The sequence below is a fragment of the Oculina patagonica genome, chromosome 10 (genome assembly GCF_052425735.1).
Source record: "Oculina patagonica isolate OP01 chromosome 10, crgOcupat, whole genome shotgun sequence".
Lineage (NCBI taxonomy): Eukaryota > Metazoa > Cnidaria > Anthozoa > Scleractinia > Oculinidae > Oculina > Oculina patagonica.
Window position 1 is genome coordinate 1,078,331 of NC_135767.1, and position 15,553 is coordinate 1,093,883.

The 15,553-nt window shown below is 38.4% G+C and overlaps 2 protein-coding genes across 2 annotated transcripts; one reads left to right on the forward strand and one right to left on the reverse strand.

Annotated features, from left to right (window-relative positions):
• Nucleotides 1–2,529: 2,529 nt before the first annotated feature.
• Nucleotides 2,530–9,714, forward strand: LOC144667403 (uncharacterized). The gene is made up of 4 exons (XM_078528799.1): nucleotides 2,530–2,775; nucleotides 7,244–7,769; nucleotides 8,203–8,234; nucleotides 8,793–9,714. Exons 1-4 carry the CDS (start codon nucleotides 2,670–2,672, stop codon nucleotides 9,080–9,082), a joined length of 954 nt encoding a protein of 317 aa, XP_078384925.1. The 5' UTR covers nucleotides 2,530–2,669; the 3' UTR covers nucleotides 9,083–9,714.
• Nucleotides 9,715–14,261: 4,547 nt separating this feature from the next.
• On the reverse strand, nucleotides 14,262–15,553 carry LOC144628939 (uncharacterized). Its single transcript, XM_078487061.1, has 2 exons — nucleotides 15,033–15,553; nucleotides 14,262–14,580 (listed from the first exon to the last, which is right to left on the reverse strand). The coding sequence occupies exon 1, from the start codon at nucleotides 15,494–15,496 to the stop codon at nucleotides 15,077–15,079; it is 420 nt and encodes a 139-aa protein (XP_078343187.1). The 5' UTR covers nucleotides 15,497–15,553; the 3' UTR covers nucleotides 14,262–14,580; nucleotides 15,033–15,076.

Here is a 15,553-nt window from a genome sequence, read left to right on the forward strand (position 1 = left end):
GATGTCTTCTTTGTATTTTATTTTCTCAAGTATTTTTACTGTGGATCGAGGCCAGCGATAGATCCTCGAAGATCCGGTAGATTTCAATGGGATTTGTCGCTGTGGTCTTTCTATGCCGGAGTCTTTGAATACAAGAAATATTTCCTTGCATTGTCATATTTTCACTTTTATACAAAGAAACCAGAGAGATGTGTGGTGAAGTCTTTCTAAAAATAACCTTAATCATATAAAAGCTGATTCAAAGAATGGGGGATGGAAATTTCTTGTCGGGAACGGTTGCTAGTGGTAGAGTGCCCTGCTGCTGTTGAGCAGTGGATGAATTGTGAACTGTGCCACAGTAGTCGAATGACAAGGTTATGTTCTTGTTCTTGTTTCGCTGGTGACAGTAGACAAACCATATTATGAAATTGCATTTCTCTGTTTTCTTCATTCGTGCGCCCCTGGATTGAATACCGTTTGTAGACAAATATATTTCAAGAGTATGGGAACTACGTAATCATTATATATACGCTGTGCGATGTCAAGTAAAAGTTATTTCATCATTCTGTGCTAATAGCGGAGCTCCTAAGCGTAGCACCATAACCATGAAAGAAGGAACACTATCAAAATGAGTTGTCATGGTCAACATGGATAGCGGCATGGTTCGCGGGCGCGTACGTACGGCGTACGGAGTCGCGCAACATGGCGGCCATATAGTTTGATGGTAGAAAGAGTGAAGCGTATAAAGGCGGCCTTTAAAATTTAAAGAGGTTTGAAAAGAAAAACAAGAAGCAATGAAACAAAATGTGGCTGAAAATTACGTGTAGAAAGTAATCGACCGCCAAAAAAGTGGGCATTGAGAGCCATAATCGATCGATGACTTTCGCGTCTATCTGTAAAGCCAGCATCGTACATGAAGGAGCATTCGAAAGCTAAATCGGGTTGATATTGTAAACAAACCATTTTATTGCTACGGGGTAAAAAAAAAAAAAAAAAAACTTGACCCTCTGGGATTTGAACTCACGACCTTCCGATTCGCAGACTGGCACCTTACCGATTGAGCTACTCCGACAGTCTCTGCGATTTGCGTTGAATATATCCTATATCAATGTAATAGATATTGTGGAGTCTACTAAACTGCTGCGAAACTATAACAGGATCGCGAAACTATTTTCTATTGCTAGAAAGCAGATAATTTACTGTACTCTAAAGTAATTTTTCGTGCCATGAGTAATGATTTTGCCCCGCTTTAAGATTATTATTTCAGTGTCGTACTGCTGACATTCGGTTTAACCGTGAGCTATTTAAATTTGTCTTGAACCTATAAACCGCCATAAACATTAGTACTTTGGCCGCTTATTCACTAGAATGAAAACATTGTAAGCTCCAGTGAAAATTAAATAAATAGGGAGCTCCGCTTTTAGGCGTGCCTAAATCTATATATTATTCGGTTTTATCGTAGGGGTGGGTAAGGGTTTTTCATTTAATTTCTGGACATAAACTTGATTTCCGTGGGCGACTGTCAGACGACAAAACTTCGAAAGAAACACTTTATTCATATTTAAATATGCCCTACCCACATCCGCTGCGCAAATCCATAAAAATAAAAATAAGTCAATAAAGGTACGAGAAATAATTATTGTTGTAAGTAAAATTTAAATCTTATCAGATACATTCGAAATTGTAGTGAAATTAAGAACTCGAGCTTCAATTAGAGCCCATCATCTTTTCCCTATTTTTGGTAAATACTCTGTAAATGTTGCTTAGCAGTGTATTGATATGGTAAGGAGAAATTAGATGTGCTCTCCAGGCTCCTATTCCAAAGTCTCCAATGGTTGCGGAGGCGTCTTAAGACTGGGAACGAGGTTACTGGACAGTATCTAAACTGTCTGCTGACCAGCTGTGACGTAATAAAATTTTGATCAGTATTAGACGTATTAGTCACTTCAAACGCTTGGATCACGACTTCGTTTTGCTTAACTTACGGGAAAATCCTAGATTCTGATGACTTTTTGTTACAGATATGTAGAGTTTTAACACAACCTGGAGTCGGAAAATTCAGAAAAACCACGACTGAATTTGAGTTAAACTTTGTGAATAAATCACTTGTAACTCAGCGATTCCAGTATTACATATATGCTGTTCTCCAGTTTTAGCGTCAAATGTCCTTAATTGTCGAGCGACAATACAAAATTAACTTGAAACACTGCTTGCTGTGTGGCAATGTTGGTTGCTCATAAACAAGGTCGAATACGTTTCCAATATACTGTTGAAATCTTGAAGTTAAAAAATTAAATTTATTAGATAAAAAATTTCCCTGGCTTAACCAAATCCGATTACATGAGGTAATTTTGTGGTCACTAAGTGAATTTTTTTTTTCTTCGTAAACGTCGCGGTTAGGAATATAAACGTTGACCAAACATGAACTTCACGAAACGAAATGTCAAGTGAAGTTTTCAATAAAACTGCTGATATTTAATTTCTGAGTGATTCTGTCGCGTCAAACTGCGTAAAAGTGCGCCGATCACGTTGATAGGCCTTAACACTCATCACGGAAAATATAACTTATTCGCTGCTTTCTCATATCACATCACACCAGCGCCTTTGCAGCCGCTAGAGGGACGAATTGCCTGGGAAGGCCACAGACTGCTGGTTGGAAACACCTCAGTGCTAAATCTAAACATTGGATCATGAGGTCAAAAAGCTCCAAAGTTAGCTGCCTGCTCATTTTGATTTTAATCCAAGTAATAACAGTTAGCTGCCAGAATGAAACTTCGCCAACCTCTAGCCCAGAAGGTGAGTTGAAAAATGTACTGCAAAATTTACATGCAAGTTCACAGATACGTATCACATGCTGAGCGTTTTTAATTTGTTCTTCTTAGTTTGCCTAATTTAGTCTTTTGTACAAATTGGCGTAATTGAGCCAACAGAAGGTTGAACTTCGATTGTATAGTTAGCAAACAAGCTTACAATCAATAAAAGCGAAAAACGGAAAAACTCAATAACTGAGTTGGTATATGTAGAATGTAATGACAGTTTTTAATTAATTACAGTAAAGTTTATTAGGTTTATTCAATGCTCAAGCTCGGTTTTGTGTCAAAAATTAAATTGACCAACTTTGCATGACGTTTTTTATTCAAACTACTTTGTAATGCTAATTTCCCTATATTGGTTGAAGGACTTAGATAAGAGCTTTATTCCAAAGTTCCTATTATATTAACACATACAACAATATCAGCTCATGAAGTGCATTTTTTAAAGTACAAAGTCGACTATTGTTGTACATTTATTCATGTTTAAAGACCGGTAAAACAACCGCAATTTTCAACTTAAACTAGATAAGACAATTTAAGCCTTAAAAAGGTTCTATGCAGAGCATACTGATTTTTTTGTTTAGAACAAACATACGAAAAAAAGCAATAAGCTGTACACATTTTTCCAAGCTCATTAAAAGTAATATAGCTTATTCTTCGGAAGAATCCATCAAATAGAAGGGAACAATATTCATGTATAGCAATTACATTTTTTTCTTATTTATATGCATCACTGGAAAAGTGGCAAAGTTAAACTAGCCATGTAAAACCAGCCGGTTTTATGTTTGTTTTTCACACCGTATCGCAACAAACTTTTACTTTCTTATGATTTAACATCCGCGTCGATGGAGTGCTGTACAAAACACTTTTCCCAATTGAGGTGATCGTATATATATCGTGTACATTTTCTATATTTCTGTCATAATGACGGTGTTAGTAATAATTTATCTTCTTGTCGAAGTTGCCCCGATCGTTTTGAATTCTGCTAAAGTCGTTCAGTACTTAAAATCGGTGACGTCATTGAACATTGGCAAAATCCCAAAAAACCAAGTGCGGCCTACACAAAACTCCGCAGTTTCGGAGCACGCAAACGAAACGGGCATATTCCTTTATGGAATCAAGTCAAGTTTATCGATCGTGACCCTCACCGATACACACGCAGGGTCAAAGAGGCTATCCAAATAAGACTTCATTCTAATAACATCAATAGATAGCGGAATTGAAATTCCTGAAGCATGGATACCTACGATCAGAAAGCATAACAGCCGTTCAACTACAAAGCGGACCTATGAGGGAACACCATCTGTTAGTCGGAATAATAATGAGGATCGAAATGCACCAATCACAGCGAACCAACGTGCATAAATAGCGACGCGTAAACAATCGACCTCATCGCCTGATGAAGACTAGCAGTATTGCAGTCGAAACGTCGCGATCAACATCTCAAAGCGATTCTATCGTGAGACAAACGAATAAACGTTCATTACCTAGTAGTTAATATTTCGCAACTTGCCCCGCAACAGAAGTTGTATTGTGACACAAGTCAGGGGCAACCAACGGAATATTTCGTTAAAATATCTGTTTGGAAGACAATTTGAGATCTAGAATTTTCGGAACATTCATTGTAAATTTTTTTGCTTGCCTGCCTTTCCTTTGCCTGGATTTTCGAATTCTAAAAAATGGTATAATTGTTCATTTTTAACGGATTTTTTACTCTAAAAAGGTCACCTAGAGCCTTTCTCTGGCTGGAATTTTCGAATAGGTAAGTTTTGATCCCTATAACTTTCGGATCACTAGACTTTCAGCTAGGAAATCCGAACAGATAAAAAAATTTTAGGGGATAAAAATATGCATATATCTAACGTTTAAATACTAAAATACGTTCAACGGTGCTATCTTTAAGTGGTTTTGAACTATATTCTCGATGGGTGCCCCTGACAAGTTGCAAAAGGAATTTTTAAAATAACTGTTGCATGAAGCAGAATCAAGTTCAACTTTTCACAACGACTGTGGCAACGCTGTAACGATTTTAAATTTTTTTTGTGTGTGCTGCCTGGGAGTGTCGCACTATTTAAGTGACATCTCGTAAACTGCCAGTTGCAAGCAAACGAAATTACGAGGCAAGTTGCATGATTTACTGACCAGTCTAAACAGCTACTTGATTCGATATTTTTAAGCTGCCGTTATTGCTTGAATTGATCGATAAAACATCAGGCAATTGAAAATCTTGAAATCTTTCTTTCTGAACATTAAGAATATTACAACTCGTAGTCTTGTACTAATCCAACCCGCTTTTAACTTGGAAAACAAATATGTACAGTGCAAGTGCAAACCCCGATATAACGAATATGAGGTCAGATGTTCCGTTGTCTTAGTTCTGTATCTTTAGTGGTTTACCTTAGTTATATGGCAGTTTTTATAAGAAATGGAGATGTCTACCCATCATATCTTAGATTTTCAAACGTTAACTTTAACTTTAATAATGTGTCTTGTCAAATGCTATTGTGCTATTACGTGCTCCTTTAAATATTTTCCTAATCATAACCTCATCTGCATGTTTAGTCACATGACCAGAACAGACAGAAACCACTTGAACGCACACATATTGTTGTTTTCATCAATTAAACAATACAAACAGCCAAGTGGTTTAGAAAACTGGACGACCCTGGTTCAAATCTTTTATCCTACTACTATCTGGGATTTTTCTCAACAATAGCGAGTTCAACTCTTTGGCCGCTCTTTGAAATAGCTATCTTGTCAGCCTTCGATTCTACCACCTGGGATTCTTAAAAAGTTTAATATGGTGTTGCATTTGCAATGTTTGTTAATGTTACTTTTGGGGCTTTTATTGATTGAAAGTGTCCTGCAATACTAGGACTACCGACACAATAGCAAACAAAGACAGAACAGGAGTAAAAGATTGAAAAATATGCAAAGCCATGTTTTAGATGAAAAAAAAACTGACTTCTTTGACTTTTAATAAAAGTATTTTCCTTTAGTTGACCGGCAGTACGATACCGAAAAACCGTTTTTGCGAGAGCGGCCGCTTTTTCATTTTAAATATTAGCTTTTGTCATCATTTTAGGTGGTGAACCGACGGTTCCACCATTGCTTGGCACAAAGCCACCAGCTTCCCAACCAAAGCCCATAATAAGCACAGAAAATGCTCTTACTGCAGAAGAAGTCTCGATAGTATTAAGCAGTGTAACAAAAACACTGAAATTCACTTCAAGCACCCAAGCTTCGAAAACAACAACAGCGACAACAATACCAACAACAATTCAAGTACATGAAATCGACGCTAGTCCTGCAGGCGTTGAAAGAACAGGTTCAAATATTGGCTATTCCGAAACACTACAAGTCGAGCCCTTGCCAAATGAAAAGAGCTCAACAACGCCGATTACGACGCCACATCCGTTTGTTACGTCATCACCCATCGTAGAGTTAATGACGTCATCGAAACCCACTGGGGAAGCCCAACCGTTGGAGACACGTAAAGACGAGACGACTTCTTCAACGTCATCGTCAACTGAAGATGTACCGAGGTCGCCACAGACTTTGGAAATGGAGGCATCTCCTACCCTCAGTAATCAAGAAACAACGTCTGCTGCCACTTCATCTCCAACAAAACAAACTTTGTCTTCGTCAAATTAGGGAAACGATAACATCCCTATTAGGAGAGGAAATGACACCATCCAAAGTTTTGTTAATCGAGCCATCTCCTGTCCTTAAAGAACAAGGAACTTCATCTCAAGTGGAAGAACCAGCAATCTCGAAGGAAACAGAATATTCTGAAGCCCAGAAAGAAATGACGTCATCCCGAACTGCGGCTTCGTCTTTAATCGTGACGTCACCACATGTGGAGGAAGGAGAGATTCCTTTAACAACAGTGCAAGCTGCTATTAAAGTGGAACCTTCGTCACTGGGATTGAACGAATTGTCGTCACTTCACCCATCATCTGAAGCTTTTGAGTCTACATCAGATATAACTTCTTTTTCACTCGCTAATGAAGAACAATCAACGCAATACATCGAAGAAGTGGCCACACCTCAACCTTCGAAAACGCTGACATCGTCACAGTTACTGACGTCATTAGAAGCCCTCAATTTTTCACCAGTCAAAACTTCAACTGGGTCCGAATATTCATCACAACACTTGGAAGATATGACGTCATTACAGCCAAAGAAAACCACGACGTCATCTCCAACCAGTTCATCGTCGCAAACTGTAGCAGCCATGTCGTCACCACAAGTCACAAGGGAAATAAAGTTATCCTTGTACCGGACTTCTTCGGTTGAAAACACCATGACGTCATCTCTGATAGCTAATGTGCTGACGTCATCTAAATCAATTATGGATTTGACGTCATCTCAAACACTGAAACCTACACCCTCGAAAAAGGTGAAAATCGTGAAATCAACTCTAACTTTGTCTTCATCTCAACTTGCAGATTTGATTACGTCATCTCATCCTATGACCATGGAAGCTCTGACGTCACCCACGGCTGCTCCAACGGATAAAAGGAAACCATCTACAACAAAAATGGCGCCTTTGGTTGAAGAAAAGACGACAACAAAAGCTAAAACCCCTGCCACCACTCAATCCCCTGAAGAAAAGACAACATCATCAGAAATTAACACCTCAACAGAGAAGCCAGTTGCCATGACAACGTCACATCCCAAGCCAATGACGACAATAGGAAACAAGCCTACTCACCATAGTGAGCCCATTCACCCTAGCGAGCCCACTCACCATGGAAACAAAAATACCACGAATACAACTCATGGCGGTCACGGGGTACATCCCGGCCCGCATGCCACTATGGGATATCCACATGAACCTCCTGTGGTGAACGCTTACACCAAAGAAGTACGTGATGAGGGCTGGCAGATTTCTATAATCGTGGTTTGTTCCATGCTTGCTGGGATTGTGGCTTTCGTAGCATTCTTTATTGTTAAAAGCAACCGCGAAATGAGGTAAGTGTGGTTTGAATTTGCGCTGAAACGAAAACAATAATCAAAGAAAATTTGTAAAACTGTAACAAAATTCCAAGCTGTGGGGGAAGTAGAAACGAGCCCTTGAAGCTTTAGAGCAGTAATTCCAGTAGCATATAGTTATTTTTTTAAGACCATAGCTGGCCTTGAGTACAATAGAGACCTGAACGCCTGCCCCTGATCCCTTATGCCCTAGTTCTCCACAGTGCCCTAGACCCCGGTGGAAAAGAACCTTTGTCAGTCGACCTGGAAAACTGCTGAATGACTTCAATTTCTAGTTTAAAGTTAAATGAGGAAGACGCTCATCATCATTATTATAAGCTTTTTCGTTATCATCAATATTTTTATTGAGCGAATTCTTGAAGGAAGCAGTAATGGAGTCACGATATAATTTTCCGTCTTTTTTGTCTTGCAGACAAAAGAATCTAAGGAAGCGAAAACGTCCAGGTAAAACTGTCATAATAATAACGTCCTTTGCTGGTAAACTGGTTTGTTAGCACTTATAAAGACGAAATGTTTTGTTATGTAGAACCTGACACGATCTCATTGGTCAAATGAAGTAAAATGTACAATTAGACTTAGTGAAGGGAGAAACTGAAATGGTTTTTTTTTTTTAAAAATTTTTTTTTTGGGTTTAATTTTGGGGAAAAAAAAAAAAAAAACGCCTTCAATATAAGATGGTAGATAGCCAACGAGGAACGCAGCGCCGAGTTGGCTATAACGATCTTATATTCAACAAACGCGAGTGGAATAATTGTTTTATTAAAAACGGCCAAAAATTGCAATATTTCAGCACCCCAGCTGTTTTCGTTGACGCGTATCGGCTACCATATTTGTGGTCAATGGTATATGAGCTCATATACCATTCAGTGCATGCCTTTTAACCAATCAAAACTAAGGAATTGCAATATACCACTGCTAGTTTTTGATAATTCACGCGATATATCACTTGAAGTTACCAATAGTTTGCACACTTTAATATGACATTTGTGTTTTTTTTTTCAGTTGCTGAAAACGACAACGCTATTGCGCTGAAAATGATTAAGACCGAGGAACCAAAGGTGATTCCTGCCGCAGAAAAGAAAGAAAAAGAAAAGAGATTCAGCATGCACAGTCGAGGAGATCCTGAAGAATCGATCCCCCTTTTACAATTACATATAGATGGTGCTCACCCTATACTGAGTAAGCACATCGAGACACTGGACCCCGAGCTTACTGTGAAGGCCATTCACGGGAAAAATTACAAACCACTTTTGGAAGAAAATGCGAATGTTGTAGATGCTGCTGTAGCGTAAAGCGATCAGTTGAAGTTTTGAAGCTTTCATTTTTGATAACTTTGATTGAGTACGTCCCTTGTCTTTGCGATGAATAATGCCTACAGTTTTAAACAAGACATAATTTCGAAAGGAGACCAGCTGTATGTTTTCAGCTTAGCTTTACCCTGGCAAAAAATAGAAGCCTGCTGATTAGTTTTTACTCCTTAATTTTATCTTGATTTTTTTTTAACATAAGCTATTTTTAGCCGTAGATCGGCAAAAGCTTGGATTTTTTTTAACGATTTTAATATCATTTTACCGTAGTGTAAGGCCTCAATTAAACTTTCACCATTTTCATGTAATTATCCAGTTTACTTAATTGAAACGTTGTTAAACATTGAAAGAATTGAAAGAAATAGAGCAGTGAATATATTGTAATTGGCATTAAGGCTGCAAGCTCGAGATTTGTATCAGCATCAACCCAATTATCAAAGTCCATAGAATCCGACAGTGAGCAGTTTCAGTATAACCAATGCAATCCAGTGGCTGAGTAATCTAGTTTTTGTGTTTTAAAACACAAAAAATGGTCTATCGACGGTATTTTACATGATATTTTTTGCAATAAATCACGAAACACTGAGCGAGTCAGGTTAGGAGATTTTTGATAGTCGAGTCAGCCATTAGGCTATGCTGAAATAGTAAAATTCCGGTTTAGCCCTCCCGTTTCCCCCGTTGGCCTTTTTATTTTCCTCTTTTTTTTCCCCCCCCCCCTATACTAGAGCTGTTATTAATTGCGTGTCATAAAGCCAAAACCAAAGTAATCACAACCTGGTTCCCAGGGTCTCTCTCTCCCCGCCCCCAAGAGCGACCAATCACAAAGGACAGAGATAATCCAGTAAGCCAATCAAAATTCGAAGTTAATACACGTAGCCGGCGTGAAGGGCGGGAAAACATGCGCAAGTAGTCACGATTGGTTTAAGACTAGATAAGAAATGGACGAGTTTTTAAGCCAATCACTTAGTGTAGTAATGAAGAACCAAAGCAAATGCGAATTACTTTTCGATTGAGTACAAAACAGCTCTATACACGCTGTTGTTTTAATTGATATAATTCAACAATCAATGATGTTCTTACACCCACCATGTTGTTTTGGCGCTGTTTATCTTCACAATTAATAAGTGAAGTGTAATTGTTTGGCAAAAAAAAAATGTTTTCTAAGGTAACCGAGTGACAAATATTTCAGAAATAACTAGTGGTATTAGCGTTAATATTATAGTTTATTGAATCTAACAATCAATTCCCTAGTACGTAGTTATGTAGCCTTTCATATTCCTTATTTGGTTTCAATTTATAGCGTAACGTAGAAACGCGGAATCTGATTGGGCAAAAAGGCGCGCGTATCGTTATGTCAACACGGTCGTGAATTTGCTGGACGGATCACGACCGACCAACACATGTGCGCATCCGTTACGCAGTGAAGATAAACACTAAAATTGTCACTCGCGCGAGTAACTGTGTTTTCTCATTATGCAGAAAAACGAGTTCAGCGCGTTAATAGAAGTGTGTAACCAATTAAAGAAAGCTTTTTTTAAAACCGTAATTTATTATGCCTTATGCAAACCATTGGGTAACCAATCACAGCTTGCGTTACATATCCATTATTTTATAAAGCTTTCTCAATGCTAACCAATCACAACAAGGGTTATAAAGAATATAACAATCTTATGACTCTTCGGTAATATGGCTCATCAATTTTGTACGCATCGTAATCACATGGAGTAGTCAAAGTTCCACCAGTTCAGCTTCTAATCCCGACGCCCGTGGGGAGTGGGGAAGCGGGAGGGGAAACGCACGATTAACAACAACATAAACAGCTCCTCATATTGAACCAAAGATTTTTAATTTAAGAGGTAAACTGTAAAAAGTTGAATTGCACAACAATTTTTGATAGGTCTAGGTAATTAATTATAAATGTTTGCATTAAAGTTAAACTGTAGCTATTGTAAATTAATTTTTAAGTGTAGAGTTTTTAATTAAAAAGCTTGTTTCTGGATCGTAAGGAATACAGAACAATCACATAACGATTATAATATACACTGTTTTGACTCCTCGACGAGAATACATCTAGTGTTTGATGCAAATAATCACTCAGTCACCTGGAAATAATAGTGTTACCTTAGGTGAAGGGAAATGAATCTATTGAGAAAATTCAGTGACATAAGAAAAAGTCTGCATCCAGTTTAAAGTCCGAGTCCACCTCTTAAAGTCGTGATCGTAGTCGTAAGAGCGCTTACTACCTAGTGAAAATTAAAAGTCAGAGTCGTAAGTGGAATCATAAGTTTGGCGGAATCGGAGTCGGAAGAATCAGAAGATTTCCTTCTTTTCCGATTTCGCTCATGATTGAGTGGTAAATAGACTAATCACAATGCTAGTTCTCAGGCCCCCGAATACTTCCTTTCTGCTTGCAACTCAGACAAGTTATTTTAACTGGATCATAAGTGACGAAGTCATAAGCGGAATCAGGAACTTTGCTTACGATTCGGCGTTGATTGACTTTTACCGGGAGTAGATCGTAACGCTTTGCGCTTCTGATAAAGACTCCGATCCCGACTCCATCGCTAGTGAACATCAAAGGGCTATTGAGCCAGCTCATTCATGTTTTCTTGTGTTTAATAAACTGAATGTTTGCCGTGCTAAAGGGAGACAAGTAACAGTTCGAAATAGCAGGGGGCCAAGTTGGCCGGAATAGCCAATTGTTAATCATTGAAGAAAATCTTTAAAAGGTAAATGATTGGATGGCCAAAGCCTTCTCGGATTAGTTTTAATTTTATTAGTTTTATTTAGATGGACATAGCCTGATACACAAACCCTAAAATTAAACAGTTGGGCAAAAATGATGGTGAGACCACGAATAGTGCTAATATCTCATCTTTTGGGTTTCAAGGCGTCTTTGATCTTACTTAAGATACCTTCAGCCATCATATAAATGAATGTCTGCAACTCAGTAATGATGAAGATTGGCGAGAAGAGTCTCTGCTGTATGAAAACGTTTAGCAGCAGGTGGGGTGCCTGTGGAGATGAACTAAGGGGCTATGAGAGGAGCACTGCTACCTCTTTCACTACCCTGACCTAGTCCCATAATTCTTTTTTCCCTTTCCTGGTAGATGATCTGGTCGTTTTGCATGATCATAAAAATCAGGGTTCATTCTTCTTCACTAGAATCACCCCCAGAGTGTAACATCCTTCATAGAATGTGGGTGACTGTAAAAAAGACATTTACCATTTCAGCTTTCATTATATTACCTATAGTTGATTAAGTTAGCACTGAAGCAGCTAGATCATTGCCAAGAAATAATTCAAAAAAGCGAATGAAGAGTAAAAGAAATGGTGTTTAGGTGATTTTCTTGGGAAAGTCAAACAAAGTAAGAACACGAGGCCAAGTGGAACGTGACTACCTGAGGTACGCGATGTTGTGTTACACTAGTAGGTGGTTTAGAATTTAAGTGCTCCAAAGAAATTGTATGGAGATAAAAACAACGCTTTAAAATTTTACCTTTAAAATAAAGAAAATGTACTCACTTTGCTCCTTTTGGCATTTTGTCTATATCTATATTTTGATACATTTTCGCAATAGCGACGTGCGCAGATCGTGCATCATCACAGAGGGAATGACGTAGCTTTATTTTTAGTTCATGGTACACGTACAAAAATGCGCGTGGGTCTGAACTTCAGCTTCGTACCGTCACGAACCAAAACAAACTCCGCTTCAAACGTACAAAAAAAAACATTCAGCTGAACTGTGTCTTTTTTTCGATCGCTCTTTACACTTTCTTTTGAACGTAGAAAGATTGGGGTGAGGGTCGAGGACATTTTGAACGGTCGTAGAAAAGAAAGAAAAAAAAAACAAAAAATATATATGTGATAAATTTCCGTAATAGCGACGCGTGCGTGACGTGCAGTGCTACACGGAGAGTTGACGTAGCTTTATTTTTGGTTCGTAGAAAGAATTCTATTCATCGTACACGTACAGAAATGCGTGCGGGTCAACATCAGCTGCGTATTCACGAGCCAAAACAAACTCTCCTTATTAAAGCGCGTTTAAAAAGAAAAACATCCCAAAAAAAACTTCCAAGATTTTGTTTTTTTCTCAGCTTAATCAATTAAATTTTGGCTTTTGCCAAAGAGGGAGGAATAGCATGTGAAATAACTTCCGATTGTGGCAACTTCCGTTCACGGCCCACCAGTTTTGTCCACGCAGACGACTGGACTTCCGTTTAGGGTCCCCTCGGCGTGAAAACCTTTCGGCTTATCGATCCATGTTGCAATTTTTAGAACCTCAGCAATTGTGTTTTGATGTTAATCTATTTATTAGACCTATCATGTTAATCTAGGCTACACAAACATTTCATTTCTTTTCACATGACTGTGCATCTCCGCTTAATCGACGTCATTTGGGGTTTTACTAAGGGGAGAGAGGTAGCACGCGAAATTACTTCCGTTCGCAGCAACTTCCGTCTACGACTCAAAAGTTAACTTCCGTCTACGTGTAACAATTTCCGTCTACATCTACTTCATCATAATACTCTCATTCATTGATTGCGTGCCCTACGGCACGCACTCGAGCATGAATGAGCGTAACCAGCCTTAAATTGGTCCATCTTAGGTTATGCCCAGCTGTACATTGATTTTTTTATGAAATGTTGAGAAAGAATCGCCAAAATCATTTAAATGCGAAAGGATGTTCTTGGGTCACGCACTTTAAAAGTAAACATCGCGAGAAAGAAAAATTAGCATGATTTGAGAATTTTTAATTAAATCCAAGCAGGTGTTAAATTACCTGTTATGTGATGAACCAATCACAAGCTTCATTTTTTTTAAACATTGCTCATGCACGCGTCAGTAGCATTTCTAATTAATATGCGACTCTACACAAGATATATGGTGCAGAGTTTTAGCCCAGATGCAATATATGAAGGCATCGAACGCAACTCACTAATCTTTGATACATACAAACATACATACTTTATTCAAGCTGCAAGTGTTACAGGAATATATATATATATATATATGAATAAAACAAAAGATAAAAAAGAGCATCTTGAACAGGAAGTTATGAGGTCAGCCCTATGTAAAAACTCCCTAAAATAATGCAAGAAATATCAAAACAAAGATCGTTAACTAAACATTTAGGTACAATTTGAGCTTGGATTTGAAGCTAGATCAGTTCATCCTTTAGGTGATTTTTGAGCACATCCGTAGAGTTACTGAAAGTTGAAATGCTAGAAATGCGGAATGCTTTTCGAGTGACCTCTCCGTGGAAACTCCTATGTTAGGGGAAGTTTTGTTATTTGTTCTGTCTTAATCCCATCACACAAAGATCCACAAAGATGACTGCCATTGCTGTAGCCGAATCCAAAGTGAACTCCGTCTTTTTGACGCGATCTTTTCTTGAGAAGAGAGTTGTACTTCATCTCTACAGCCGGAGTTGTTCAATAAAAGTAGTGCAGTTGTACAAGTACAAAGTCTAAGTTGAACACCTGCATAAAAAAATAATGAACTTATATTGTGCAAGTATAAAACAGGAAAGCTCTATCTATGTTTAAGTTAACAGAGTCGAAACAGGGCTATCATCGGCTTTTAGAGAGGGTTGTTTAATTTTCCGCATTAAACAATGCTGACTAAGGAATCATATACAAAAATGGCTGAAATGCGTTCGAGAACGCACGAGAGATCTCGTAACAAAGTCATCCATTGCGCTTTAGGACTCAAAGTCATTCGCAGCACATCCAGTGTTCTTCGCAACTTATAAGCTAAAAAAAAAGGTTGCTCTATGTTCTGCTGGGTTCTTTCTAGGTTAAAATTCATTTTAAAATCGATGTTTCGGCAAGTTTAACTGGCCTTCTTCAGGACTGATTGAGAAAATAAGTCAATATGGCGGACTAATGTAAAGCCCGGGATGTAAAGACACTACTATTGCAAACTACATCACCTTTCAAAAAGTACTTGTTGGAGAATCAGTTGACTTGGACCTAGTTACAGCGGAGAAATATTTAGACCAGCCATTTGTTTGACAAAATTATCATCTTCGATTTTCTGGTTGTTGTTGTAAGCCATCAGCTCCTGCTGTAGATGTTGTTGAGCGATGGGGTTGAACGACGGAAAGTTGAAATCTGCTTCATTGAAGTTCTTGTTTCCGAATCCTTTCTTAGTAACTCGTTCGGGGAATCCAATAATGGTCTGCCCGGAAGGGATGGTTCTGTTATGCCTTTGTTCATCCTCCCAGCTTACGACGCGAAGATTACTGCCATTCTTGTAGGCGAATCCATAGCATAACACTCCATTTCCGTCTACAAAGCATACAAATGTTTTTGACGCGATGTTATTTTGGGAAACGAATTGAACGCCATATCCTATGTCTTGAATAGGAGGAGGTAAGGAATAAAGGACAGGCATGTTCGTGAGGGCTAGTAGGCTTGATATCCGGCCTCTGAACGGTTTTAAGTTGACTGT